Source organism: Oryx dammah, unplaced genomic scaffold (assembly GCF_014754425.2).
Source record: "Oryx dammah isolate SB20612 unplaced genomic scaffold, SCBI_Odam_1.1 HiC_scaffold_1, whole genome shotgun sequence".
Lineage (NCBI taxonomy): Eukaryota > Metazoa > Chordata > Mammalia > Artiodactyla > Bovidae > Oryx > Oryx dammah.
Genome location: NW_024070185.1, coordinates 110,142,115 through 110,169,890, shown reverse-complemented (window position 1 = coordinate 110,169,890; position 27,776 = coordinate 110,142,115). Strand labels below are relative to the sequence as shown.

At 56.9% G+C, this 27,776-nt stretch overlaps 1 protein-coding gene and 1 long non-coding RNA gene across 11 annotated transcripts in view; one reads left to right on the top strand and one right to left on the bottom strand.

Annotated features, from left to right (window-relative positions):
• Positions 1–447: 447 nt before the first annotated feature.
• On the top strand, positions 448–5,140 carry LOC120864459. Its single transcript, XR_005721200.1, has 2 exons — positions 448–1,212; positions 1,681–5,140. It is a non-coding gene; the product is annotated as an uncharacterized LOC120864459 (long non-coding RNA).
• Positions 5,141–8,463: 3,323 nt separating this feature from the next.
• MYT1L (myelin transcription factor 1 like) overlaps positions 8,464–27,776 on the bottom strand; it is a 345,839-nt gene continuing 326,526 nt past the window's right edge. For 4 of the 10 annotated variants that reach the window (XM_040241473.1, XM_040241503.1, XM_040241486.1 and 1 more), the window contains 5 exons: positions 24,911–25,002; positions 16,068–16,177; positions 11,545–11,688; positions 11,104–11,238; positions 8,464–10,497 (listed from right to left, as the gene is read on the bottom strand). In XM_040241473.1, the coding sequence (XP_040097407.1) occupies positions 10,471–10,497; positions 11,104–11,238; positions 11,545–11,688; positions 16,068–16,177; positions 24,911–25,002 (508 nt within the window). In that variant the 3' untranslated portion in view covers positions 8,464–10,470. Of the gene's footprint in view, positions 11,239–11,544; positions 11,689–16,067; positions 16,178–24,910; positions 25,003–27,776 lie in introns of all 10 variants that reach the window. The other 6 variants (XM_040241513.1, XM_040241542.1, XM_040241523.1 and 3 more) reach the window with 4 other exon arrangements.

Sequence of the window (27,776 nt, the reverse complement as noted above, 5' to 3'; positions counted from 1 at the left end):
TGCCCACGTGTACTGTAACCCACTCTGCTGCCTGTCCCACGTGCCGAGAAGCCGCCGTCCTTACGTCAGGTAGAGCTTCTTTTCTTACATTTAAAAAGAAAAGGAGTTGTTGTTCAGTCACTAAGTCATGTCCGACCCCGTGGACGGCAGCATGCCAGGCTTCCTTGTCCTCAACCGTCTCCCGGAGTTTGCTCAAACTCACGTTAGTTGAGTCAGAACAGATGATTAATACACCCGCTTAGAGTTGTTTTAGCCTGAGATGGACGCAGCCCCAATGGGCTCGGCCCTGGGGCTCTGGCCGCCCCTTCGGAGCTGGGCCTCCATGGCTACGGGGGTGGCGGTCGGCCGGCCGCGGGCCTGTCCCTGGAGCCCAGGTTCCCTGGGGCCGTGTCTGCAGGGCTCCCGTGTTCTCCTGGAGTCCTCACCCCCCTGCAGCCCCGCCGGCACTGGGTGCAGGCCTCCAGCAGGAGCTCTAATGTCCGGGGGCCCCTCCCCAAGGGTTTCAACGCCCAGACGGCTGTGTCACAGGACCGCACCCAGACAGACTGTCGCAAGCTGCCACCCTCCCGCCCCGGCTCTCTTGCAAGGGCCCCTCAAGGCCTGGGTCCTCCCCTCCCCGTGAAGCTGCTCCCGCTCTGTCTGTCGGGGTGGGGCCCGTGTGTTTCTCCCGGGACCCCTGTGCGTGCTCTCCCAACCCTCACCTGACTTCCGCACCTCCTCTCCTGCCTCCCCACCTGGAGTCAGCCCATTTCACAGGCTGCCCTTCGGAGCCACCAGGGTCAAGGACCCCGCTTCCCGTCCTCCATGGCTTTGAGCCCCGAGGCGATGGCTCACAGGCAACTGTCCCGGAGACCATGGAGGTGGGGACCCTCCGCTTAGAGTGTCTGAGTGTGGGCCTCCCGCTCTAGCTCACGGCCTGCTGGCTGCAGGCCCATCCCCTGCCTGGGGGCCGGAGGGCAGGCCCAGGTCCAGAGGGTCACGGCCAGAGAGGGGCTCTCAGGTCCCGGGCTCCCTGCCACCATGAAGACGGTGCACCATGCACGCACGTGTGCAAAGGCCCGAGACAGACGCCCGAAAGAAACGGGAAACAGGACGTCGTCATCTTCCGCAGGCGAGCTCAGCCTGTGGTTCCACCGTGCTCCCCGACCCTTGGCTCTCCCAGCACAGATTCCAGAGGGCAGTGTCCACAGTCACTGACCGCCCCAGGGGCAGGTGAGCCTCCGCCCCCTCCCCTGCACTGACTGGAGCTCTGGGCCGCTGAGGAATGTTCCAGAAGGAATGTCACATGTGGGCGCAGGGCAGGGGAGGTGGGAGAGCTCTTTTTGGACCATTGGTGCCTGGGGGGCCCAGACCCGGGCGCCCATGGAGCCCTGAGCAGGATGTCCACCAGCATTCCCCGAGTCAGCCGGCCTCCAGGTCTCCTTGAGAAAATCTTAGCGGAGCCCAGCAGGGTCAGTGTCTACTGTGAGGAGCCGGGCTGAGAGTAGAACTTCCTTCGGTCAGTTCAGTTCAGTTGCTCAGTCGTGTCCGACTCTTTGTGACCCCATGAACGGCAGCACGCCAGGCCTCCCTGTCCATCAGCAACTCCCAGAGTTTACCCAAAACTCATGTCCATTGAGTCGGTGATGCCGTCCAATCATCTCATTCTTTGTCAACCCCTTCTTCTCCTGCCTTTCCCAGCATCAGGGTCTTTTCCAAGGAGTCAGAGCTTCCCTGGTGTCCCTTCAACACTGCCATCCTAGGCTCCCAAGCCGGGGCCTGCTCCTGCCCTCCTGCTGAAGGCCCTGCACCCGACTTGAGGCTGGGCCAACCGGAATGACAGAGCCTGGAGCAGAGGAAGTTTCACCGCAGGGCTGAGCCAGAGGGGCGAGCGGCTCTTCTCAGGAGACCCAGACTCCCCAGTGGGCTTGAGGGGTCAGTTTTAGGGGCAGGATGTGGGACGGGGCTGCAGGGTGTGTGCCTTCCTTCGAGGAGGGGGTGGGAGATCAGGGCAGTGCCCGGGACCCTGGTCTCAGCCTGCAGTCCGTCCTCCGGGGCGGGGGCCTCTGTCCCTGCAGCAGCGCCGCGCGTCCGGGTGCGAGTCCTGGGGGGACAGGACTCTGCTCCCCCAAGGCTGCACCTTTGTTTCCTGGCCGCCCCTCCCTTCCCTGATTGGCTATTGCTGGAATCTGCACTTGGGAGGAAAGAGAAGGTCTAGGAGGCTGAATCCTTTTTCCAGGAAGAAATGGGGGCAGAAAGGTTTCGTACCCGAGAGGGGCCAACAGGGTCCTGACCGTTTTCACTCCTGGGTTGTCAGCTGGGGGCCTTGCAGTATGACTGATTAGCAAGAGGAAATCGAAAGTTTACCCACGGGGGCACCTCCTGTCCATAGCAGAGGCGCCCAGGTGGGGAGCACCTCAAAGAGGAGCCCTGGAGTTCAGGTCTAAGTACCGTCTTCCGCTGGGCTTCCCTGGGGCTCAGACGGCAGAGGATCCGCCTGGAATGCGAGAGATTCGAGTTCTATCTCTGGGTCGGGAAGATCCCTTGGAGGAGGGCATGGCTACCCACCCCAGTATTCTTGCCTGGAGACTCCCATGGACAGAAGAGCCTGGTGGGCTACAGTCCACGGGGTCGCAGAGTCAGACAGGACTGAGCGACTAACACTTCCAGCATCTTCAGTTAAGGCTGAGAAAGTGTGTGGAGGCCAGTTGCAGGAAGGGGACTCAGAATGCTTAACAGATACAGATACAGTTGTCTGCAGACTTAAGTCTCCGGTGATTTGGTATCAGCCTTCTCTCCTGACTCAGACAGGAGACTCCCTTACAAACAGAGATTTCCCTTGTGGATGAAAAAGCATTTCTGCCATATGAATAAACAGTGTTGCAGACAGCCGGCCTCTGAAACTGCCCTTGTACAGAGGTGGTGAGCCCCCAGGGAGCCCGGAATGAGGACACTCCCAGGGTGAGGTGAGGGTGTTGCTTTGCTGGGCTAGCTTGCTGAGGACTTGCCGGGAGTAAGTCTCTCAGATGGCCCTCAGGGAGAGCTCTGAAGAGGTGAGGGAGGAGCTGGGATCCATGGGAGCTTTTGCAACAAAGACCAGGTGGTTGGAGCATCAAAAGATACTATTACTTACAGAAAACCAAGCATCTCAGGTTGGTGAATTTAGCCCCTTTCTGTGAATGGGAAGAGGCGAGAGTCAGCTCACTGACGCCACTCCCTTGATGTACAGCTCAGCTACCTGCCGGACCAGTGTCCTGGGCTTTCTCACCCTGAGCCCCTCTGCCCCGGGGTGGCTGCGGCCCCTTGGTCTCCACTCCGAGTCCCCCAGGACTCCCTTTCCGGGGCAGCTGTGGTGGTCGGGTGGCTGCAGCATTGCTGGTCTACTCGTTGGCGCTAGTCACTCAGTCGTGTCTGACTCTGCGGCCCCGTGGACTGTAGCCCGCCAGGCTCCCCTGTCCACGGGATTCTCCACAAGAGCACTGGAGCGGGTGGTCCTGCCTCCTCCAGGGGGTCCTCCTGCTTCGGCAGGTGGGTGCCTTACCACTGGCGCCACCTGCAGGGGCTGATACGCAGCAGCGTGTTTCACTCAGCCCTGCAAGCCCAGTCTGGCGCCAGGGGGGTGAGCTGCCAAGGACAAAGCTCACGTTGCCAGAGCGACTGCAGGTCTTTGCTCAGAACCTGGAAACCCTCACCTTCAGCAGGAGTGAACGTAAAACTCTGAGTTAAAGTGTCCAGAGATGAGAGTGGAAGCCACAAGCCCGGCTGGAACCAGCGGGGACCACGATGGTGACAAGTCTGACCTCCAGCAGAGCCCGAGTCTCATTTGAAGCTGGTTTTACTACTTTAGGTACTAGATGGCAAACCTAGCAGCGGCCGTGGGAGGATGCAGGCCGGAAAAGGATGAGACGGGCTGGCAGCCCTCTCCCTCGGAAAAGCCCCGACGCCTCCCCGTTGTCAGCATCGCCCCTCCTCCTGTCTCTACTCTTGGGAATTAAACTGCCCTCTCCAGGTGGGGCGAGAATCGCTCCATGAACTTGGTTCCTGCTTTTCTGTTCTTTGGCCACTGAATAAAGCCTGCACCGTGTTGATCTTGACTTTGGTTTTAGCTGCTCCAGCCTGAATGGAAAGGAACGTCTCCTGCCAAGGCAGGGAGCCGCGGCCTGGCTGGGGCCTGAGCAGGGTCCCCACAGATCAGCTCGGTAGCACGTGGAGGACCCCGGCCTGAGGCAGGACCAGACTCAGGGGGAGACGCAGCCTCAGGTGGGTGAGGAGGAGCTAAGACACTGAGCCCGTCCGTGGATCAAGGATGAGACAGCCCGAGATTCAGATCCAGACTCAGGAGACATGCTCTCATTCTGGAAAGAGAAAGGGATTCTCCCCCTTGTTCTGCAGGAAAGAAAAAATTCAAAAATGTGCCCATGAGCTAATCTTTCGAGCTTTTATCAGATAAGCCGAAAGAACATTTAAGAACATTTTCGAATCAACACTTCACTGGATTCCCAGAAATACTTTTGTATTTTGGCAGTACAGCAAATGATAAGATGTGATTCCCAGCACAAGTGAGCTGCAGAATTCCAGCTCCTCTGGCCCCAGAGACGCAAGGCGGGAGCAGGAAGTCTGGTTGCTTCCGGTTAACCAGTCGGTCTGGCCCCGTCAGTGCGGCAGCAGGTAGGACACAAGGCGGGCGCGGAAGGGAGCCCTCAGGGAGACGCGTGGGGGCTGCACTGGCAGGCAAGGGGGCAGCACCTGTGAGCATCGGTGTGAAATGAAACTCGCGTCTTATGGCGAGACAAGGAAAAGTCAGCATGAAAAGTCTCCTCTGCCCTCTGGCCTCCTCTCCTGCATTGGGCATCGCCTGGACCACCACATTGGCAGGAACACCCGCTCAGCTAAAGAGCAGCCTTCTGCCAGCATCAGCAAGACGACTCTTTATCGACAGCACTTGTTGGTAATCTCAGAAGAGTTCGCATGACCCACTGCAATGATGGCATTTGCATCTGACTAAGTACTGTTGCTTTGATGTACAGTCCTCTGTCTCAAAACTCGTGCATAACTGTGTCTCGATTTCTGGTGGGTGGACCAGTTCTCAGGGCTTTCTGAGATGCTCCTCGGGTCATAATCCTTGAATCTGGCTCAAATAAAGCTTTCCATTTTTTTCTTAGATCGACTGATTAATTGTTCATCAAGTTTAACTTCTTATTTTCCGGATCCTCCTGTTGGTAATCTATTACCTTCTCAGATAATCTATTACCTTCTTGCTTCTTTATAATCAAGAATTATTCCCTGGAGGAGGAAATGGCAATCCACTCCAGCACTCTTGCCTTGAAAATCCCATGGACGGAGGAGCCTGATAGGCTACAGTCCATGAGGAGTATTTATATTACACAGGAAGAAAAAGCAAATGTAGATGAGGGAAAGGAAAGAAGTCAGAAGAAAATGAAGAACTGAGGCGGAGATCAGAGTCTGGAGATGCCTCTAGAGATAGAGAGGAGACTGCAGCGTTTGGCTGGACGTGAGCCAGGGCTCCTTGGGACCAGCTGAGAGGTCCTGACACAGGATATGCTGCGTTGGTCATGAAAAAGGAGCCCCCAAGAGCTGGGATGTGCTGGCTTCATCAGGCAGGCTTGCCTCATCTGCATTGATCCTGGAGGGAGTTGACCTTCATGTTGTTTTTACATTCCCTTCAGCTTGTACAGTGACCACTAACTTCTGGGGCATTTTGGTGAAAGTGAAAGTCGCTCAGTCATGTCTGACTCTTTGCTATACAGTCCATGTTCTCAGGCCAGAGTACTGGAGTGGGGGGCCTGTCCCTTCTCCAGGGGATCCTCCCAACCCAGGGGTCTAACTCGCGTCTCCCGCATTGCAGGCGGATTCTTCACCAGCTGAGCCGCAGGGAAGCCCGAGGATACTGGAGTGGGGAGCCTGTCCCTTCTGCAGCAGATCTTCCCAAACCAGGGTTGAACCGCGATCTGCTCTGCAGGCGGATTCTTTCCCAGCTGAGCCACAGGGAAGCCCAGGAATACTGGAGTGGGGAGCCTTTTCCTTCAGGGATCTTCCCAACCCAGGGACCAAACCCAGGCCTCGCGCACTGCAGGCGGATTCTTTCCCCGCTGAGCCACTGGGAAGCCTGAGAATACTGGAGTGGGGAGCCTGTCCCTGCTCCAGCGGACCTTCCCGACCCAGGTAATGGGAGGAAGGTGCAAACTCCCAGGTACAGGGTGAGTGGGTGCTGGGACGACCACAGGGCCGGGAGCAGAGCTCAGGCTGCTGTAGGGCCTGAGGCAGGGGCCCCGTGAGCCCTCATCCCAGAGGAAAGAAAGGGCTGTTGCTTCTCTCGGGCCCTTTCTCTGTGTGGCGGCTGTGACGGGCCGGCTCACCGCGCGGGCACAGCAGTGCGTGTCGATTGGGTCGCGGCAGAGCCGGGGTGGGAGGGGCGACCACACAGAAGGAGACCAGGCTGCTAATCTGGTCACTCGGAGAGAACGTGTGCGATGGTTTTTGTGAGGAAACTTCCAGCTCTAAAGCTGTGCACGTGTGAAAGGAGAAAGGACCGAGGGCCGCGTTTCTTTTCCCTGATGTACCTTTTAACTTGCTTCGGGCCCAGGGCTCCCCCGTTGCTCTGCTGCGCTGAAAGGTCCGCAGCGCCAGAGGTGAGTGCGGAGGGAGTGGACCGTCCCAGGACCCTGACAGCAGTGGGCCTCCTGCCGCAGGGGGACAGGGGCCAGGGACCAGGGAGCCGAGGCCCCTGCTCACTGAAGGCGTGTGCTGCTTCTGGCGACAGGGCTCCCGGGAGGAGGCGGGAGGCTGCTCTGGGCTCCAGAGGGGAGCTGCCGATGGAGTCGTGGGCGCGCAGAGCGTCTGCTTCATCCAGGCCGCCTCACTGCCCGGGCGGAGGGCGCGTGGTGAGTGTGGGGTGACCCCGGGGGCACGTGGTGGGGAGTGTGGGATGACCCTGGGAGTACGTGCTGTGGAATGGGGGTGATTCAGGGGTATGTGGTGTGGAATGTGGGGTGACCCCGGGGGCACGTGGTGGGGAGTGTGGGGTGACCCTGGAGCCTCTTCTCCCAAACACCCTGGAATCCTCACTCTGGCTGTTTACTTTCCGAAAAACCGCTCCACGGTCCAGGGTGAGAAAAGTGTGGTCGCAGCCAGCCCTGTTGGCACGTGCCTGGCAAGACCCATCGGGAGGGCGGTTTCAGACCAGAGGCCCGGGACCTGTGTGGGCTGCTGCCCCATCACCCACTCTCACTAGAGGGACCCTGGTTCTGGCCTGCCTCCCCACCCCCAGCTGTGGCTCCCAGGGGCCAGTGGTCCCCAGCTTGGTTTGCTACTCGGGGCTGAGGCGGAGGGAAGGACTGGACCGACCCCCACCTCCCCAGGCGAGGGGAGCTGGCGGGACCACCGGAACCACTGACATACACCGATGTGACCCAGCCTTGTGGCCACTCAGCTGCTTCTTAACCTCTTTATCACTTGTTTTCTGTACTGTTCACTTTATCACAAGCATCCTATTAGTGAAGATTTGTAACCGTCGTTTCTGGTAACACCATCATGTTCCATAAAGTGCCTTTATCTCATCTGCTCCAACCTCCCTCTGTACTAGGACTTTGGGGGTTGGTTTCCCTCATTTCAGTGCATTTTCAATTGTTTTGGTATTTTAGGAGGGACATCTGGAATTACTGGGTCAAGAATTTTGTTAGATTTCTGACCTTGCTAACCTGCTTTCCATCACGTTTACACTGATTCTCAGGGCAAGATGCTTTCGACCACCAAGCTGAAAGATCTCAGTCACGACAGCAGCTCCTCGATGTCCCGCCATCTGTTGAACTTCCACGATCCTGAAGACGCGCCGTTTCACAGGTGCGCCCCATGGTCTGAAGAGACGGGGTGGCAGGACCCTAAATTCCACCCCCCAGGACCCCACACTCCATCTGCCATGGTGCAGCTGACCCAGTGCCAGCTGTGAAATACGGGCAACACCTGCTGGAAGGTGGGCTCAGAGGCCGTGGAATCTCGGAGCAAGAGGAAGGCCGGGGAGCCGCTCGGCGCCGAGGGGCGAGGGGTGGCCCTGTGGCAGCTGGGAGAGCTGTGAGCCTCTGCACCCCGGGCCTGGGGAGATCTGTGACGGGTGCGAACCTTGGGACGAGGATGCGTGCTGCGTGATGGCCGTGTCCGTCGGGAGGGGCGTCTGCATCTGTGAGGATGTCCCTGCTCTGGGGGGGCGCCTGCATCGGACGTGACCTCAGGAGGAGACAGTAGGGGTGACGGCAAGAGGTGTCACGTGGCTTCCTGACAAGCTCAGGGGCAGCGCCTCCAGGAACAGTCTCATCTGTGCTCATGGACCTCGGGGTAGACGGGTCGGCCGGCAGCAACGTCGTTGCAGGAGCGGCCGTGGCTGGGGAGAAAGGCCCCCTGCCCCAGACCCCACGTGCTTCCAGACTCAGTGAAGATGCACACGCAGCTAGAGACCCTTCGTGCTACAAATGTGCTAACACCTTTTTTATTTAGAGTAAGATGTGTTAACATCCAGCATGACAAAATTTGTACAAAGTTCACAATTTAAAAATGAATATCACTGCAACTTGTGATTCCACACATTTATAGCAAAATTAAAGTGTCAACAAACCCATGCCGTGTAGTACAAAAATAAATCAAACTTCAGTTCCACAGAGAGCACGATAAATATTTATACAAAATTCTGTCTTAATAAATGATTACTTAAATTAACTTAGAAATGAATATGAACAATAAGTTATAATAAATAAACTCTGATGACTCACAATAATTCCATATGAAAGGTCAGCATTCTAATATGTGACCCTTTTGTGATCCCTATATAATAGTCACAGATAACTTTGATTTGATATTATGTACCAACGTTAGATGAGCAGCAGGTTTGTGCTTAAAACCCCTTTCCATTGTACATAGGTGAGAACAATTAGAATCCCAAACTGATACTACCTATTACGCTACGAAAAGCATCACTATAACTGGCAAGGAAGCTGCAGACAGCGACGGGGCGGGGAGATGCATGTGCCGATATGAACAGCAGGGGGCCCGCGGGGAGGCTGGGGCCCCAGACAGGATATGTGGCCGCAGGTGGTGAGGCGCACCTGGCCTCAGCTCTCAAAAAGGCAATTCTGAGCAGGGCAGCTAGAGCGAACCACGCAACCGAAAGAGGGCCCCGCAGGGACGGTGCTGCGGCGCCCGAGTCATCACACAATCTTCTCCCAGCTAAGTGTTAAGTCCTGGAAAACTGTGAGCTTCTGTACAGTGAGCAGTATAAAGTGCCGCTGGGATGGACGTGTGTTTATACATATCTATATATACCGAGGTTGAGTATTGGATCAGAGTATCTGCGGTCGCAGCGTCATCAGGTCAGCGGGAGGCCTCCTCAGATTCCTCCAGGGTCAGCGTCGCGAGGCTGCTGACGTGGGGATTGCACACCTCCGTGCGGACACATGGGACAAGGTGAGTGCAAATAGTCGACTGGCACATTGTGGGCAATGACCCTGTAAGTCCTGTTCTGCTAAAAATATTTTTTTTTAATTTTTACAAAACCCATCTTTTTTTTTTTTCATAACAAAATTTTAAAGTACTTTTGTATTTCCTGCATAACATCAAGACATGGAAGGAAGAATGCTATCACATGTAAATCAGGTCAACAGCGATCGAAAACGCGACAGGCCGTCCTGGGGACGCGCGAGAGGGGAGCGCGGCGGTGGAGAGCGGTCTTACGCAGCGCGGAGTGCAGGCGTCGGGGGAACAGGCAGTCTCCAGGGTGGAAACGAGTCTGAGATGATCTAGTGTAAAGCAAGAAAGTGCTGAAGGGCATTTAGTTACTCCCACCATCTGATGGCATTCGTGCCTAGAGCAGGTCACGGCCGAGCGGACAAGGCTACGCGAACCTTTGGTCCGCGGGCCTCCGGAGGGCGCCCGTGCAGCGCGCGCCCCGCCTCTGAACAGGACGCGGGCTTCCTCGAAGCCAGCGCTGGGCGGGGCGCTTGTCTGAGCCGCTTTCCCACCCAGGCCGGCCCGCAGCTCGGCCCGGTCACGCGAGGACTGGCACGCCGTCTGCCTTTATCCCCCACGGGAAACTCACGACAGCCACAACAACAGGAATGGTAACTGGATAAGGTGGAAGGGGAAAGAAAGAGTCTCAAAGGATCTTTGAGCGCAAAGAAAACACACGGATTCTGTGGGGTAACAGACGGTTCAGAGGGCGAGGAGCCCTCGGGGAGGGAGGAGAAGGTTGCTCCCGAGAGAGGAGGAGGAGTCTTCGGGTCGTCCACCTCTACTCTGCCCCTGTCTTAGCTGAAGGTCCCACCGTCACACCATGTAACGCTCAGGAGTTAAGTTAAAAGTGCTGTTTAAGCTGCTTTGAATCTTCTGCCAAGTTTCCATGGCTTGATGTTGTCTTACAATAAATTACTTATCTCATTTCTTACAGTTAATCCATATGCCATTTCCTTGGAATGCAAAAAACCTCATTTATTGCCCCCACCATACACCATCCTCCTAAAACAAACAAACAAAAAAATCACATAATATTTCCAAGCATTGTTCAAAAATAAAGCATTTTTTTTTGCAACCAATTCTTGCTATGAAACAATATGCACACAAAATGTATTTCTTAAATTCCGTAAGATCCTCCAACATGAGGCAAAACGATAACATCTAAAAAGTGGCTGCGGGGCCACCAAATGATGGTTCAGAGCTGTTTTTGTGTGTGTGTGTGTGTGTGTGTGTGTCCATTTCAGTTCAAAATACTAAACATTTAATCACTAAAGCATTAAAAAGAATGTACACTCTATTTATTTTGATCGGCTTACCTCTTCAGAAATATATATACCCCCAAATGTGCGTACATTAGCAGCTATAAACATTACATGGCATGTCACACTATGTCGGCTTATATGAAAACGTACAAAAATGTGAATGTATTCCAAAACTATTCTGCAGGTACTATCTTTAAAGCAAGACATAAAATCGTTATGAAGTCTTGTAAGCATAACACTGTTTCAAACAGAAATAAATATATAACACTTTCTGGTAAATCACAGCAGCAAAGAACAAGAGGCATCGTTTTAAGCGAGACTCCGCCACTACAGCAGCTGTTCAGACCTGAATTCCTCTCACAGCCTGCTTTACATTTTCCAGAAGAGCTTTATTTTCTGGGCTCTGATAACGGTCTTGATTTGTGTACATGTCCGTCAAAGTAGTCACGTATGCGTCAAAATTTTGTTCATTGATTGGATCCTACGAAATATTAAATAGTAGTTCATATGCAACTTTTGTTTTCTTAATAGGATATTCACATCAGCATAAAATAGTATCCCAGCCTAACGCCACTGTCCTTATCTTACTTAAAAGGCCTTTCAGAGCAACTTAACCTTAGGGGATTTACCGATCAGCCCCACCAGAGCGGTTCACGTTATGGTTTGGGGGAGGTAACTGCAAGCATCCGAGGTCTGAGAACCACGAGGACAGAACAGACAGACAACTACGCTAGGATGAGCACTGGGCGCGGCCCCCGGGGGCCTCCGCCCGGCGCCGGTCACTTACCATGTGCGGCAGCTGGATGTTGGCGAGGCTGTGGATCAGGGACTGGCTGAGGTTGGCGAGCTCGTGTAGGAGCGACTCATTCTGCTGCTCGATCACCTTGTTCTCCTCCTCGATGGTCTTGAGGCTGGACTCCATGGTGGTGATCTGAAACACACAGGCCGAGGGACATGTAACACGAGCCGCCCCCAGCGAGAGGCCTCGGGGGCCCACACAGGGGCGCAGCCTCTTTGCTCAAATCCAGAGGTTTCCGTGTGAAGGCCTGGACGCTGAAGGGGTCACTTCGTGCGCTTTGAGTCCTCACACTCGAGCACTCGGCAACTGGACCATAACAGCTGGTCTCTCTGGAAAGGAACCGGCGCGTGAAGGCGGGCTAGGTTCCCAGGCTGTCTTAGCTTTCACGCAGGTTTCAAAAGGTCTTCTTGGCACTGTGCACAGATGACCGTGTGAGGACTGGCCTTGTGCCACTCAGGCCTCTCTGCTGGCGCGACAGGACGATCTGTCCGGATTAGTATCTTAGGGTGTGGGGCTAACACGTCCTCTTCTTCAGTTCAGTCAGTCGCTCAGTCGTGTCCGACTCTGCGACCCCATGAATCGCAGCACGCCAGGCCTCCCTGTCCATCACCAACTCCCGGAGTTCACTCAGACTCACGTCCATCGAGTCAGTGATGCCATCCAGCCATCTCATCCTCGGTCGTCCCCTTCTCCTCCTGCCCCCAATCCCTCCCAGCATCAGAGTCTTTTCCAATGAGTCAACTCTTCTCATGAGGTGGCCAAAGTACTGGAATTTCAGCTTTAGCATCATTCCTTCCAAAGAAATCCCAGGGCTGATCTCCTTTAGAATGGACTGGTTGGATCTCCTTCAGTGCAAGGCTGAAGCTAATACTGCACAGAGAAGTCTTGAAATATTGGTTTATTTGTGAGTCACTATCCTCTCCAGAAAAAAATCTGCTTTATTGACTACGCCAAAGATTTTGACTGTGTGGATCACAACAAACTGGAAAATTCTTCAAGAGAAGGGAATACCAGACCACCTGACCTGCCTCCTGAGAAATTTGTACGCAGGTCAAGAAGCAATAGTTAGAACCGGACATGGAACAACAGACTAGTTCCAGATTGGGAAAGGAGTACATCAAGGCTGTATATTGTCACCCTGCTTATTTAACTGACATGCAGAGTACATCATGAGAAACGCTGGGCTGGATGAAGTACAAGCTGGAATCAAGATTGCCAGGAGAAATAGCAATAACCTCAGATATGCAGATGACACCACCCTTATGGCAGAAAGTGAAGAAGAACTAAAGAACCTCTTGATGAAAGTGAAAGAGGAGAGCAAAAAAGCTGGCTTAAAACTCAACATTCAAAAAACTAAGATCATGGCATCTGGTCCCAATACTTCAGGGCAAACAGGTAAGGAAACAATGGAAACAGTAAGAGACTTTATTTTCTTGGGCTCCAAAATCACTGCAGATGGTGATTGCAGCCATGAAATTAAAAGATGCTTGCTCCTTGGAAGGAAAGCTATGACCAACCTAGACAGAATATTAAAAAGCAGAGACATTGCTTTGCCAACAAAGGTCCATCTAGTCAAGGCTATCGTTTTTCCAGGAGTCATGTGTGGATGTGAGAGTTGGACTATAAAGAAAGCTGAGTGCCAAAGGATTGATGCCTTTGAACTGTGGTGTTGGAGAAGACTCTTGAGAGTCCCTTGGACTGCAAGGAGATCCAACCAGTCCATTCTGAAGGAGATCAGTCCTGAATAATCATTTGAGGACTGCTGCTGAAGCTGAAACTCCAATACTTTGGCCACCTGATGTGAAGAACTGACTCAGTGGAAAAGACTCTGATGCTGGGAAAGACTGAAGGCAGGAGGAAAAGGGGACGACGGAGGATGAGATGGTTGGATGGCATCACTGACTCAATGGACATGAGTCTGAGCAAACTCCGGGAGTTAGTGATGGACAGAAAGGCCTGGCGTGCCGCAGTCCGTGGGATCCCAAAGAGTTGGACGTGACTAAGCGACAGAACTGATCCTCTTTGTAGTCACGAGGCAGGGGTCCTTAGCGGCCTGTATGGTGACACTGCCTCCCTACCTCAGAGAAGGGTCTGGCATGGCTTCCTGACTGCTCTCCCTTCCTCTAATCTCCCAGAGAGAATTAACCATTGCTGTGGAGCCTCCTGGCCTCCGCCTGCCGCCAGACAACCAGTCCTCACTTACTGCACAGCAGGCTGGAGAGCTGCCCGCTCTGCGAAGGGAGCTGAGGGACCCTCAGCGATAGAACCAAACAGGAAGCTCCTGGAGGCCACAGCGTGTGTGCTGGGCTCTGTGGGTCCCCAGACTGGCCTCAGAGGGGATGCATGGAAACAGGACTGTCTGCCGTACGCCAAGCTCACAGCCTGGCGCCTCCAAATGGCAACCACCAATTGCCCTGAATTATCCAAATCTCTGCTCATCAGCTCTAAACTCTGATTTCTCAGGTAGGATGTCCCTGCTCACATCCAAGGATCCCAAGTAGTTGGGGTCTGAGGGAGTCCCTGACTTCAGCTTTCCCAGGTTTGCCAGGCAAGATCTGGCTCTTTGTGGATTCAAGAGCAATAACACTTGTCAGTAGGCACGTCCCTAGGTGAGAGTATTTCCCGTGGAAGGACACTCGTTCAGAGGAAAAGCCAGCACCCCAGGAACTGCTCAGAGGTGGAGTGGGGGGTGGGCAGAGTGCTGCCAGGGGGTCAGCATCCCCCGTGGCTGGCCCCTCAGGTTGGAGGGGCTGACCTTGCTCCTGCGGGGCTCCCAGTAGGAGGGTGGAGCCGGCACCTTCCTCTCAAGCCCACCCCAAGGCAGCCGTGAGTACTGGGTGCCTGGCAGCATACAGCCCAGGAGAGGCCAAGGCTGGCTGTGATGGAGGAATGGCCCCGCTCTCCGTCCAGGGCACCCGGGGCTCGGGGAGGGGCTGGAGGCAGCCTGTCCTGAGGGTCAGGAGGCCCGTGCTCTCAGCTCAAGGTCCTCAGCCTGGGGAGGGTTGGGGGTGGGGACAGGCCCCCTGCTATTGGGAGCGTCCTCGTCTACGTGTGTGGCGAGCAGCAGGCTTCGTGCAGCGGAGGGACGGGGACCTGAGGACAGTGTGTGCGTGTGTGCACGACCTCTCGCCCGGGCTCAGGATAGAGCTGAGACGTGTTAGAGATGTACACAGAGCTGAGCAATCACTGATTTGATGAAACAAAACGTATACGTAACTCTACACTTGAAAATTTTTTTTCTTTTTTTGCCAAGCCACAAAGCTTTAGGGCTCTTAGTTCCCTGACCAGGGACTGAACCTGTGCCCCTTGCCTTGGAAATGCCGAGTCCTGGCACTGGACCCCCAGGGAAGTGCCCGTCCTGAGCACTTCTGATGGAGAGACCACTGAGCTCTTCTGAGCTGGGGACCCTGCAGGGACCCTGGTCTCCCGTAGCCTCTGCAGGAGTGAAATGCAGGTCAGACTGACATTCATGCCTTTGAAGCAGCAGAACCAGAGCCTGCTTTTGCACTGAAAGCTCACATGGAGCCCGCAGGTAACACAGTTAAGGGTGAGGCTCGGGTGGTCTGGGTCCCAGGTTGGGGGTGGGGTGGCAGACGCCATGACCTTTGCCTTGTAACCATCACTGGGTGTCCAGTGTGGTCAGGGGACCCCGCTGAGCTCTGCCTTCACCTCCGGTCACGGCACAGCAGCAAGGCCCTCTCCCTTCCTGGGTGTCACTGGCGCTGTGGGGGCGGCGGGCCATAGGGGACCAGAAAGCCAGGTGGTGGGGTCTCCAACCTTCCCACCCTGGAGAGGCTGTGCCTCCGGGGGCAAGGACCAGGAGCGGCCTGTCCCTGGATGCGTAGGGAGGGTCCCAGAAAGGCTGTGAGCGTCCCGGAGGGGACGGCTGGGGAGGCGGCATCTGACCACAGGGAGGGGGGTCCAAGCAGGACGGGGACCCCCAGTGTCACCTGTGACCACACCGGGGGTGTCCCGCCCTGGAGCCTCGTGAGGCACAGCCCTGTGGTCAGCTGAGCTGGGCGCCCTGGACCTGCAGCTCTGCAGCCTCAGCTCAGCCGTTGCAGGCCACACGCGTGGCCTGATGTGCACACGTCCTGTGTGGCCGCTGTGGGCACATGGGGTCAGGACGAGGCACCTGGGCTCAGGCCTCCGGCAGGGGCTCGGTGGAGACCGGACCTGGCCCGCCCAGCAGCCTCGCCGGGAGTCTGTGTGGACACAGGCGGGCCCGGAGCCCAGGGATGGGCGGCCCAGCTTTGGCCTCCAGGGGACGAGCTCTCCCCCTGCAGGGACAGGAGACCCTCAGAACCCACCGCTGGGAACCGCGCTTCACTGAAGCTCCGACACGAGTGAGCACTAGTTCACCAGGGGCCCTGCAGTGACAGCAAGTTTTGCCACTGAAATCACCTCAATAGAAGACCAAGAAAAGGGTGAAAGAGTAAGGAAGACTGGGCTAAGACTAGGGGATACACGTCCTCTGGGGGCCTGGAGGCTCGATTGGGGGCCTCAGAAACTGTTACCTGAGTTCTGAGCTTGATCATATCAGCCTCCATCTGCGAGTTGGACTCGTTCAGCTCCTTGATCTCCTCGTCCAGCTGCTTGATTTCCTCATCGTTCTCTATGCCTGCAGGGAGGGGAGGGTCAGAGACATGGTCCCGGGCCGCTGCGGGGAGGATGGGGGATGGGAGGGTCAGAGACATGGGCCCGGGGCCGCTGCGGGGAGGATGGGGGGGGGGGTCAGAGACCCCGGGCCCAGGGCGACCATGGGGAGGACGGGGGCGGGTCAGAGACGCCGGGCCCGGAGCCGCTGCGGGGAAGACTGGGGCACCATCACTCCTCCAGACGGGGAGCCCGGTTTGCTGGGAAAACAGAGTCTTGAATGAAAACGAAACGGTCGTGGGTTGTGGGTCTTCTCATCCCCACTGCCAGCCTCACAATAATGGCACCTACAAACGGGAATCAGCTGGGGGTCACGGACCCTCACAAATGGAAAGTTTTTGTCTTCAGCGAAAACTGAGACGGTTCACCAGAGCCTGCGAGTGTGCCCCTCTGAACCCGGCGGTCACCCCATGTCCTGGGCGTGGGTGTCCCCGGCTCTGGCCGTGGTGTCCCCGGCTCTGGCCGTGACCTGTCTGCTCTGCGTGTGGTCTGCCTTTCTGTCCCCCACCCCCTTCTCCCCCGACTCTCAGAAGGAGCCAGGCGGCTGCTGTATCTGAAAAGAAGACAGCAGGGCGCAACGCCCCCAAGCTGGGGTTCTGCAGATGAGACTCATCACACACACACACACACACACACACACACACGACCGAAGCCCTGACTTGCCAGATGCTGAGCGGGCGCTCTTGTGGGAGGCGCAGGGACCGCCTCCAGGTGGTGGTCTCAGAAGCTCCCGAAATACCGGCCCTTCAGATGTGGGCACACCCCTCATCTGAAGGGCCAGCTTGTGGGGCTTTGTGGGGCGGAGTTAGGGGGTGCCAGGAGGGCACTGCGGGCACCAGCTCCTGAGGGGGCCTGGGTGGGCTGCAGGGAGGGACGTTGGTGTGCCTAGGGGTGCGTTAGAGGCCAGGTCTCCCAGCCGGCTGCTGCTGCGAGGCTTCGCCGGGGTCAGAAAGGCCCTGGCCCTCGTGGTGCTTGCCCTGGTCTCCTGTCGTTGAGAGTCCCCAGGGGACAGCAGAAATCCTGCGGGTACAGGTGCAGGACGGCCACTCCAATCACTCGCCCGGCAACTGGGGGAGACTGGGGGCCGCTGTCCAGCTTTGCAGAGAGAGGGGTCCAGTCTGCCCCAAACGGAGGGCCTCTGACAACCCAGAAACCCTGCGCACGCTGCACCTGGCGCCAGCGCCCAGGCATCGAGAAAAGAGAGAGAGGGGGTTCGGTCTTTGCTGCTGTTTGCAGTGAAATGAAGGAAAAAAAGACTCAGGAGAGTAAAATGTCCCCCTCTAGAGGATCCCGTTTCTTCTAGGGCATCATGTTTCCTTGTGAATGTGGTCAGGCGGGACGTGTCGTTGCGCTCAGCTTGATTTCCCTTTAATTATCCTTCCTTCCCAACTGTTTCTCCCACGGGTCTGTCTCAGGTGGGAAAGTCAGCCTCACGGGTAAGGTGGTCTCGAGCGCCCCCCTCCCTCGGCCACACTCCCGCCGTCACCCGGGGGACCCCGTGTCCATGGCCCTCATCAGCCCCTTAGGTCTGCAAGGCGCTTCTCTGCAGCCTCTTACAGGGTCCAGAGGATCAGCAACGAAATCTGCCTTTTTACCAAATGCTCCCGAAAAGCAGCCCAAGGATACAATAGACGATACTGCCAGTACTGAAACGAGGTCTGCCCTTTCTCAGTGGTGGACCGCTATTTCCCCCTCTGAATCTGTGACCAGGCCTTTATGGAAATCCCTCAAAATTAGGAGCTAGGGTCAGCTGAGTTAGCGTATGCAAAAGCAGCCACTTGGGAGGTCTCCATCAAGGCATGGCCAATGTTCTTCTTCTTCCGCAGCTGAAGGTCAGGTACAGCTCAAGGTAAGAATGCATAAGAACAACCAAGATAAGTGCACGAAAATCCTGATTTGTAAAGCAATTGAATCATGAGTTAATCTACCATGTAACGAGGATTTGCCAGGACCTTCCTTTACGTTCCTTAAAGGCCCTCCCTGATGGCTCAGGTGGTAGAGAACCCTCCTGCAGTGCAAGAGACCGCGGTTCAATCCCCGGGTCGGGAAGATCCCCTGGAGAAGGGCGGGGCTGCCCACTTCAGTATTCCTGCCTGGAGAACTCCATGGTCAGAGGAGCCTGGTGGGCTAGAGTCCATGGGGTTGAAAAGGGTCAGACATGAGCAAGCAACTAACAGTTTCACTTCCTCTAAGCCCCTACCGGTCCAGGCACAGCGAGTACATCTCGTGTGAAACCTGTGGAAACGCCACAAGCTCGCCTGGATCTTTGGGCTGTGAGGGCCAGATTTTCTCAGTGGGTTTCTGTTCAGACTTTTGGACAAGCTCTCCAGGTTGTACTTCTTGTTTTTTAGGTTTGGACAATTTAAAGTCTTCTCTTCTCCAGGTGTGCTTTGCAGCTTCAGCTGAAGACCAGCTGTGTGAAGAGCGGGCTATCACATTTTTCTAAGAATCACAGAGAATCCGCCTCTATTCCCCGACCCCTGAGGGCCAGCTGCCTTCGCAGATTTAGCGATCTTCGGATTCACGCTAGCTGAAGGCACTGAGGCAGGCTCTGATGCGTGCTGCGGGGCACGTCTCCCCAAGGCCCCTTAGGGAGCAGCTCTGACTCTCTCGGTGGCGTAAGGACACACTGTGCAAGGGATGCATGGGCAAAGGTGAAGCGGTCTTCTCTCACCGGGAAAATAAAACGTCTGATGTTTACTTGTAGGTAACACGCGAGCGTCAGTGCGTAGACGTGACTGTGTGTCAGGAAGGTCCCTGATGCTGAGGTCTGTACATGAGGCCGGTGGAGCTCGTCCCAGGGAACCACCCTCTGTGACCCTCAGAACCGCTTGATCAAGAGACCAGGTTTTGGATAATTCGTGATAAGAAGGGTGAAAAATGCGCTATGCATCTGCCTATATCTAATCCGAGATTCACGTTTCCCTTGAGTCGTGAGTGTGTGAGTGTGATTGTCAGTGGAACAATCCACTTTGGGGCTGGCAGTCTGAAGATCACAACACTGTTACAAGACCCAGGGAACGGCGGGAAGACTAGCACACCTCGGATTTCCATTGAACTTGCCTTGATTGGCTTGTCAGGACGCTCTATCAATGGTACTTCATATACAGTGAAGCCTGTGAGATACTCCAGCATGTCAGCACTTTTGTCTTGGGTGTTCAGTTTGGTAGCTCAGTCATGTCCGACTCTTTGAGACCCCATGGACTGCAGCACGCCAGGCCTCCCTGTCCATCACCAACTCCTGGAGTTTATTCAAACTCATGTCCATTGAGTCGGTGATGCCATCTAACCATCTCATCCTCTGTCCTCCCCTTCTCCTCCTGCCTTCAATCTTTCCCAGCATCAGGGTCTTTTCCAGTGAGTCAGTTCTTCGCATCAGGTGGCCAAAGGATTGGAGTTTCAGCTTCAGCATCAGTTCTTCCAATGAATATTCAGGACTGATTTCATTTGGATGAACTGGTTGAATCTCGTTGCAGTCCAAGGGACTCTCAAGAGTCTTCTCCAACACGACAGTTCAAAAGCAACAATTCTTTGGTACTCAGCTTTCTTTATAGTCCAACTCTCACATCCATACACAACTACTGGAAAAACCATAGCTTTGACTAGACGGACCTTTGTCTGCAAAATAATGTCTCTGCTGTCTAGGTTGGTCATAGCTTTTCTTCCAAGAAGCGAGTGTCTTTTAATTTCATGGCTGCAGTCACCATCTGCAGTGATTTTGGAGCCCAAGGAAAGAGTCTTAGGGCCAGATTCTGGCAAAAGGGAACTAGAAGAATTTTGATAAAGTTATGAGATGAGAATGTGGTCTCTCTGGAATATAGGTGAAATCTTAGGAGCCTGTTTCACTGTTTTGAACTTTCATCAAAGAGCATCCATCAGTTATCACGTTTTCTTCGACTTTCATGGAAAACCAGCGTCTACGCAGGGGACAGAGATCATATGACCCGTAGACATCCTGAAGTCTGGAGGCGTTTCTGAGTTGCCCTGATGAGAGGGTTAGCAGTCTGGGGTTTAAGGCTGGCTTTCCAAACACGACAGACAGACCTGGAATCCGAATCCATATCTGCTACTTACCAGTCCGGTGATGACTACTTTCCTTAATCCCTCAAAACCCCAAACACTTGCATCACAAACGGTCCCTGTCAGACACAGTGGCTCTCAGAAATCAACTGTATGTCAGACGCCTGACCTTTAGTGAGACTTGCCAAGCAGGGGCCAAAGAAAAGCGTCAGATGCCGCCATCCGAGCAGCCCACCAGCACCAGGCCTCTGCAGGCACGTCTCTGCTCTGACTGCAAAGTAGCCCAAACTGGTTTTGTCCTGCTGACCCGGTCATGGGAGCTAAAAAAATAGCTAAAAGAAAAAATGCCGCATCTGCTCTAGTGCAATGGGCTTCAATACTTTGAATTAAAAAATTAACAAAAGACACACCTCTTCCTCACAAGTCCTAAAATTGTCACCTAAAGCTTTTTCTTGTGACGTTAAATAGTTGTCAAAAATGTATATATTTCTAGAAAATTGTATGTTGCAGAGTATCTTCAATATATTTCCATCAAAGCCTTGAGTCAAGTGTTTAATTTATGAAACAATCTACTGTGTAAATTAAGTGGCAAATCAGGTTTCATTATCAAAACAATTTGCACATCAGATCAGCCTTCCAATGGAGGTCATCATCACTTTAAATCCAATAAAAACACTAGCCCGGGCCCCCATGGAGACAACCATCATGCCTCTAATTTTTGGTCTAGGAGGTTAGTAGGCGTATGGATGGTGGCTGGTGGGTGGAAGAGAGGGTGGGCAGATGTGTGGCTGCACTGCGGAGCACAGGCTGCCTCCCTCTCTCCTCTTGAGCTCAGCCCTGCTCCCCCCTCCCCTGCCCTCTGCCTCCCGGATGCACCCTCAGGAGCCCAGCATTCAGGAGCACTTCCGTTCAGGTGAGTCCTTTCTTAGCGGACAGTGGGGACTGCGGTAGGGGGAAGGGTAGGCCCATGCCCGGAGGGTTCTCAGTTTGTCAGATTCTGGAGACTCAGGGGGAATTTGAGGGTCTGGTAGGGAAGTTCCCAAAGTTCTCCATGGGAGTGTGCCCCCAGGTCACCCCTGAGAGCCCAGGTCACCCCTCAGAGCCCAGGTTACCCTCAGAGCCCAGGTTGCTCCTCAGAGGCTCAGGTCACCCCTGAGAGGCCCAGGTCACCCCTCAGAGCCCAGGTCACCCCTCAGAGCCCAGGTCACCCTCAGAGCCTCATGTCACCCCTGAGAGGCCCAGGTCACCCCTGAGAGGCCCAGGTCACCCCTCAGAGCCCAGGTCGCCCCTCAGAGCCCCAGATCGCCCCTCAGAGCCCAGGTCACCCCTGAGAACCCCAGGGCATGAGAGCCCAGCTTCGAAGCCCCCTCTCGGAGGGGAGAGAGGGCCAGGTCCCCTCAGCCCTCCTGGGTAGAGCGGGGCCCTGGCCGGCGGTGAGCCGGCTCTGGTTCCCTCCCAAGTTGCCTGCCTTTGCTCCCACCTTCACCTCTCTGAGTTTCCTTTTCCTTCTAGGTAATGGAGAACGTCAGGCTCCAGCTGTTGATGATATAAGTGAATTGGTGCACAAAATCCCCGGACAGAGCTGCAGGCAGGGGAGGGGGCTCTTCCCTCAGCTCAGCGCCCCCGACAGCAGACACGAGGGGAGGGGGCAGGCCTTGCGTTCCCCTCCCTCCTGGTAGCATGCGTTAGACGCTCGGTCGTGTCCGACTCTGCGACCCCACGGACTGTAGCCCGCCAGGCTCAGCGGGGATTCTCCAGGCAGGGATGCTGGAGTGGGTTGCCAGGCCCTCCTCCACCTTCTCTCCTGAACACTTGACCAAAACCACGCACAAACAACAGGAAAACCAAAGCCCCGAGGCCCCTGCCGCACAGCTCTGGGGAGGGAGGCTCACAGGCCCGCAGTGAATGTGCGGGGGGTCCCAGAGGAGACCCCGATAACTGTGCGGGGCTCCAGCTACTCAGAGACAACAGGGGGTCACTCAGAACAATGAGGGGCTTTGGGGGACGAGGCCGGAGCAGGCTCTCCTCTAAACTTCAGAAGGAAAGAGAGAACACTGGATTTTAGAACCGGAAAGAGGCTTCGGGACCTTCAGACGTGCTTCTTCCCGTTCAGATGAACGCCTGCAGGGGAACGCCTGGACTGAGGACAGAGCTGCTGGCCCGAGCAGCTGGCTTTGGGCGGGCCTGGCCACGGACTAACCTTGGACAAGGCGTACCCTCCGGACGCTCAGGAGAAGAGAGTGAGAGGTCGTCTCTTCCTCACACACCGTGGGGGCCATGCCTTCAACTGCGGGGGGCAGGTGTGGCTGATGTGGGCAGTGGCCATGGACCCCTAGCCCCCCAAAGAGAGGAGCAAATCTCCCGAGTCCTGCCCTTGGGTCAGACACACAGGGATGAGGCCGTTTATCCGCGGAGTGGCGTGCTCAGCTCTGGGTTCAGTAAGAAATGCCTCTAGTCCTGGCAGGAAAGATGCCCCAACAGGTGTGGAGCGAGGGGACTGTTAGGCCAGGCTCGGCACGGACTGGGCTTGGGGAGACCCAGGCTCGGCCTGACTCTGCAGCTTCATCTTCAGGTGACCTGGGCTCCCAAGGTCCTTGTCTGTGGACAAGTGTGTGACAGAACCCACAGCAGGAAGACACGTTCCAAAATCTGGAGTCATGGAGCTGAGCTCGGGAGTCACAGAGCTGAGCTCGGGAGTCACGGAGCTGAGCTCGGGAGTCATGGAGCTGAGCTCGGACGCAGAGATGAGCCGATGGTGATCCCTGAGGGCGACCCCGTTGACCGGGGCTGGGCCTGGAGTTGGGCGTCCAGCCAGATGAAGCTTGGGCTCCTCGCCCACGTGGCACCTGCCTTTTCTGGTTCCCAGCTGCGCTTGGCCGACACGGAAGGAAGATTCTGAGGGTCAGATGTCCCACAGGAGAGACGCCAGCTGGGGCCTCCCCATGCTCCGGCCACCCTCCGGGCGGAAGGCTCCTCCTGCAGTTTGCAGACCTGCTTGCCCCGCTCCTCGCTGTGTCTGCCCTGCTCCATCTATCGGAGTCAGAAGCGGGTGCGGGCTCACGTCAGTTTGCAGAAGAATTTTTGCTTTAGCTCCAGGGTTGTTTGCAGGTGAGATGTCGTGCTAAACATTTCAGAAAGAGCTCAGTGGATATGGCTTTCCTTGGGGCAATGTGCCCCTCGATGGCTGAGTGAGACGGGATGTTGGTGACCTTGGAGCCTCTAGACCGGCTCCGTCAGGCTGGTGGGCTGGTCTGAAGGCTCCTGTCCAACTGGCCCTGCGTCTCGAGCCCGCAGCCGCCTTGAACAGACGTGGGCCTCATGGGACCAAGACTTCAGGTGAGGCATCGCAGCCCTGGCTGCCTTCCTGGTGGGTGATGGGGCCCATGTTGAGGACCGTCGTCTCTGCACCCCTTGAGCCATCCTCAGAACCGAAAATGAATGTCCAGTGAGCAATGGCAGCTTCAGATGGTGGCTACGGCTCCCAGCCCCATCAGGCCAGCACGCGGCAGGGCTGGATCCCGGTCTGCCTGGACCCCAGCCCAGGAAGTGGAGGAGGAGGCGCCGGGCTCCACTGCTGCCCCATCCTGGGGGCCGGGCTCCTGTGAGGCACCCAGGCCTCGAGCCCGGGGTGACCGTGCCTCTGCGGACGCAGAGTCAGGGAGGCGCCTTGCCCAGAACCTGGATCCACGACTTTCACAGCAAACCTGCTCTGCCCGAGCCCCGCTCCCGAGTCCCCCCGAGGGGTCTGGAAGGGGAGGCTCTCACGGGTCACTTTGCTGACTCCTGATCGCAGTTGCACTGAGCTCTGTTCACCAATGAGCACAGAACCTCAGTGCCCGGGATCACACACAAACACTGCCCAGGTGGCCGAGGACTGCCCCTCCTGGGGACACACGTGGTCAACCCCCTTGAGCCTTGGCCACTGGGCTGTGGTCCGCGCATCCGTCCGTGTGTTTGTTGCAGAGACGTCCTTGTTTAACACATGTGCTGGTCCGTTAACACTGGACTCTCAGCCAGCAGCCCTAAGACGGGGCTTAAGACGGAGGCCCGTCACGGCCTCCTCAGGCCCAGGACCCCAGGTGGCACCACAGCCCTGCATGGTGTCTCTTAAACCGTGACGTCTCCAAGAGGGCAGCACACAAACGGGGAAACACATGGCCCAGGGACCGCGCGGGGAGAGGGCCCTGATCAGGGACCCCCTGGAGGAGGAGGCCGAGAAGAGACCCCGCAAGAAACTGACCAGGGGGCTCCCCCCACCCCCGCCGCCCCCACGCCCGCGCCCCAGGGGCCTGGAAGTGCCCCGAAGGCTGACGGGGGGGTCAGAACACAGCCTTGAGTGTCTGCAGGCGAACCCACCGCTGTGGAATCTGGGGGCCGCAGGACAGACCGGGACTGCACTGGTGCCCTGGAGGGCGCCCGGGGCTTCCCGCCTGTGCCTCTGTGCCCCTGCAGCAGGGCATCTGGAGGAGGGCTGTGTGGACGGACAGACAGGCGCAAGGTTAGGCCCCAAAGGACAGTGGGGTGGGGTGGGCTGCATGTGGCCGGGGGACCCCTGACTCGGCTCCCTGGGAGGCCGCCCCCCGAGGACTGGCTCTGGGCAGGCGGGAGTGACCGGAGGCCCCCCTGCAGGAGGGGCTGGGGCGGGAGGATGGGGGAGGTCGGGCAGGGGCGCAGTTACCGTTGCTGGCCCGCTGCCGGATGGTCAGCATCTGCTCTCCCGACAGTTTCGCCTTCTTCATGGCGGACGTGGCCCGCGGGCATCCCGACAAGCTGCGGGCGAGACAGGAGATGGCGTGAGTTCCGCGCTGGGGACCCCAGCGGCAGGGAGAGCAGCCCGGGGCCCTGCCTGGCAGAGGGGACACCAGCCAGGACACGGGCAGGCGCGGCGGGGACCAGGGAGCTCGGGCTGGTTCGGAGACCAGGGCCACGGCATGGCCGGGCTGAGGTCTGGCCGCCGGTCTCCAGGGAGGCAGAGTAGTCCCTTCAGGCCGCGTCCGCCTTTGAGGGTTTCCAGAACTCTTACGGAGGAATCCCCTTCTTTAAAAACTTCCTTACGGAAAGACTTAAACCTGCACAAGGGTTGGTTGCAAAACGTACCGAAGTGAAAGGGGGAGTGAGGAGCCCCCAGACTCATGCTGACTCAGCAGGTCCCCTTCCCACAGTTACTGGGAGAAATTCAGGGTTGGCCTCCCAGCCGCGTGGTGTCAACACCTGTGGACTCCCTGACCGTCGGGGTCTGGAGCCTGGCTGTCTCCTCACGCGCGTGCCCAGGTCCCCTGTGTGCTCTGCACCCTGGGCTGGGCCCCGGGTCTGAGCTGTGTCTCTGCGGGACGCCTCTCCCCATTTCTCACTTTCTGGGCCCATGCTGAGGACCACCCCACCCAGGGGCAGAGCACGGGGTCACTGGGCCACACGTCTGCCTCGGCTCAGTGAGCCTCCGGAGGCCTCCTCTGATGCCTTCTCTGACACTTTCCCGGTATGCTTTCGGCAGGTGTTTGGTAAGGGGGACAGGTCTTCATACAATAAGGAAGTTCCCAGTTGTGGGTTTGAGGGGACACTTGTCTCTGACGACTGTACAGGGTTCTGCCCCCGGAGGCTGGGTGACTGCCCCGCCTGCCGCTTCTCCCGGAACCTCGATGGGCCCCAGACTTGCTCAGGAAGCTTCTAGATCCACAGGGGAAGGGGCGGCGGGACAAACAGGTTGCTTCCTGTTTGCACCCCTGGGACCGTCAGCCCCAGGCTCATTGATCGGAGGCCAGTGTGTCCCCAGGCAGGGGCTCCAGGACGCTCGTGGATTGAAAGCTGTGTGCTGAGGGTGACCGTCCACCTCAACCCTCCCACCTGAACACCGAGTGGTCAGAGGGAGCGATGGACAGAGCGAGGGTGGACAGATAGGAGGCGGCCCAGCCACACGGAAGCCAGGGCGGGCCGCAGCGTCTCCGGGCGTCCGGCCGCAGGCGGACGGTGCCCAGCAGCAGGATGACCTGCAAACTGTCTCACACAGGGACTCCTGGACCCACGCAGAGCATCAGAATTAGATTTCAGTCTGCAGCGGTTTCTCCTAGTTTCCAGTTAACTGAAGCGCCGGCCGGAAGTGACAAACTAGCAGCGCCCTGCAGCCGGAGCTGGGAACTAAATTAGGAGACAGAGGCCCAGAGACGGATGTGTTCTGTGCACACAAGCCCGCTCTTTGCTGCTCCCATTCCGATCCTGTGACTGCATCCCAGCACGGCTCAAATTTGGAAGCGCCCTGGGTAGGCAGCCTCAGCTTGGGTGTTGGGTGGCCGGGTCCCCAGCGAGGGCGCAGTGCCATCTAGCGGCCACTAGCGCCAACTTCACCAGGTGCCAGGGTCCCAGCTGGTCCAGGGATCTCAGGGCCAAGTCCACTCAGTGGGTCCTGCTGGGGAGACTCTGGGGGTCTCAGTGCGATCGGGGTGGAGTCCTGGCGGGGGGTACCCAGCAGCCCTGAAGGAGACGTCGCTGATGAAAGCCACACTTCTCCCGGAGGGGCCCAGAAAGGTCCGGGATCCAGATTCCCAGCAGCTAGGAGTCAACTGATCTCTGCCCCAGGGCCCACACTTGGGCCCCAGACTGGCTGCGGCTCCACCAGGAACTCCAGGGAGGGCTCTGGGCAAACACTGCCAGGGCTTCAGAGGGGACGGAGGGGATGGCGGCCCGGCATTTTATCAGGACTCACCCCCACTGTGCTGCAGTGCACAGGGTCACAAAGAACCAGACACAGCTGAGCAACAGAACAACCACCCCCAGCCCGCCCCACCCCGCCCACCAGAGGGTCTCCTTCAGGAGGATGTCACCATGATAACAGCTCAGTACACAACATTCCCAGGGTGGGGCGGTGGTTAGAGAGACACAGGGTAGTGGGGAGGTATTGCTTCGAGGTTTGCTCACGGCCCAGAGTGGCTGGGAATTGGGAACCGTGGGCCCTGGCCTAGTGCGAGGCCCCGCCTCAGTCTCTGTCCCAGGAAAGGCGGGTTTGCAGTTCTGGTACCTTGTTTGTGCCACTGTTTGTGACTTCACCATTGCTGCTAAAGTCCTCATGAGGACACAGCACACGGCTCCCACGCTAACGCCGCCTTCACGAGGTAACTATGGGGCTGCGCCACCTGCGCACTTGGGGGACGGGAGTGCGGCTCGGCAGGCAGGCACGGGCACTGGCGTTGGCATGGGCACACGTCACGCCCGCGGAGCAGCTGGGACCTCAGGGCGGGTGTGGGGGCACAGGCTGTCCTCTGACCCCCAGAGAATCCCTGCCTCCCCTCACTCGTCTGATCTGCTCCCGTTTCAGTGTGAAGGGCTGTCCTCGCGGTCCTTTCTCAGTCCACGACGCAGAGGGGGAGTTTTTCCCAAAAAATATTCTTGAGTTTCTCCCAAACCATTTGGTGCCAAATGTGTGCCCTGAGCCTTGGAGAGAGGGCAGTGTTGGAACAGCAGGCTCTGCACCCAGACACCTGGGCCTCGGGGCAGGCGGGGGCCCTGGTCACGGGTGTTGATTAGCAGGGGGCTGCGGGCAAGACAGAGAGTGG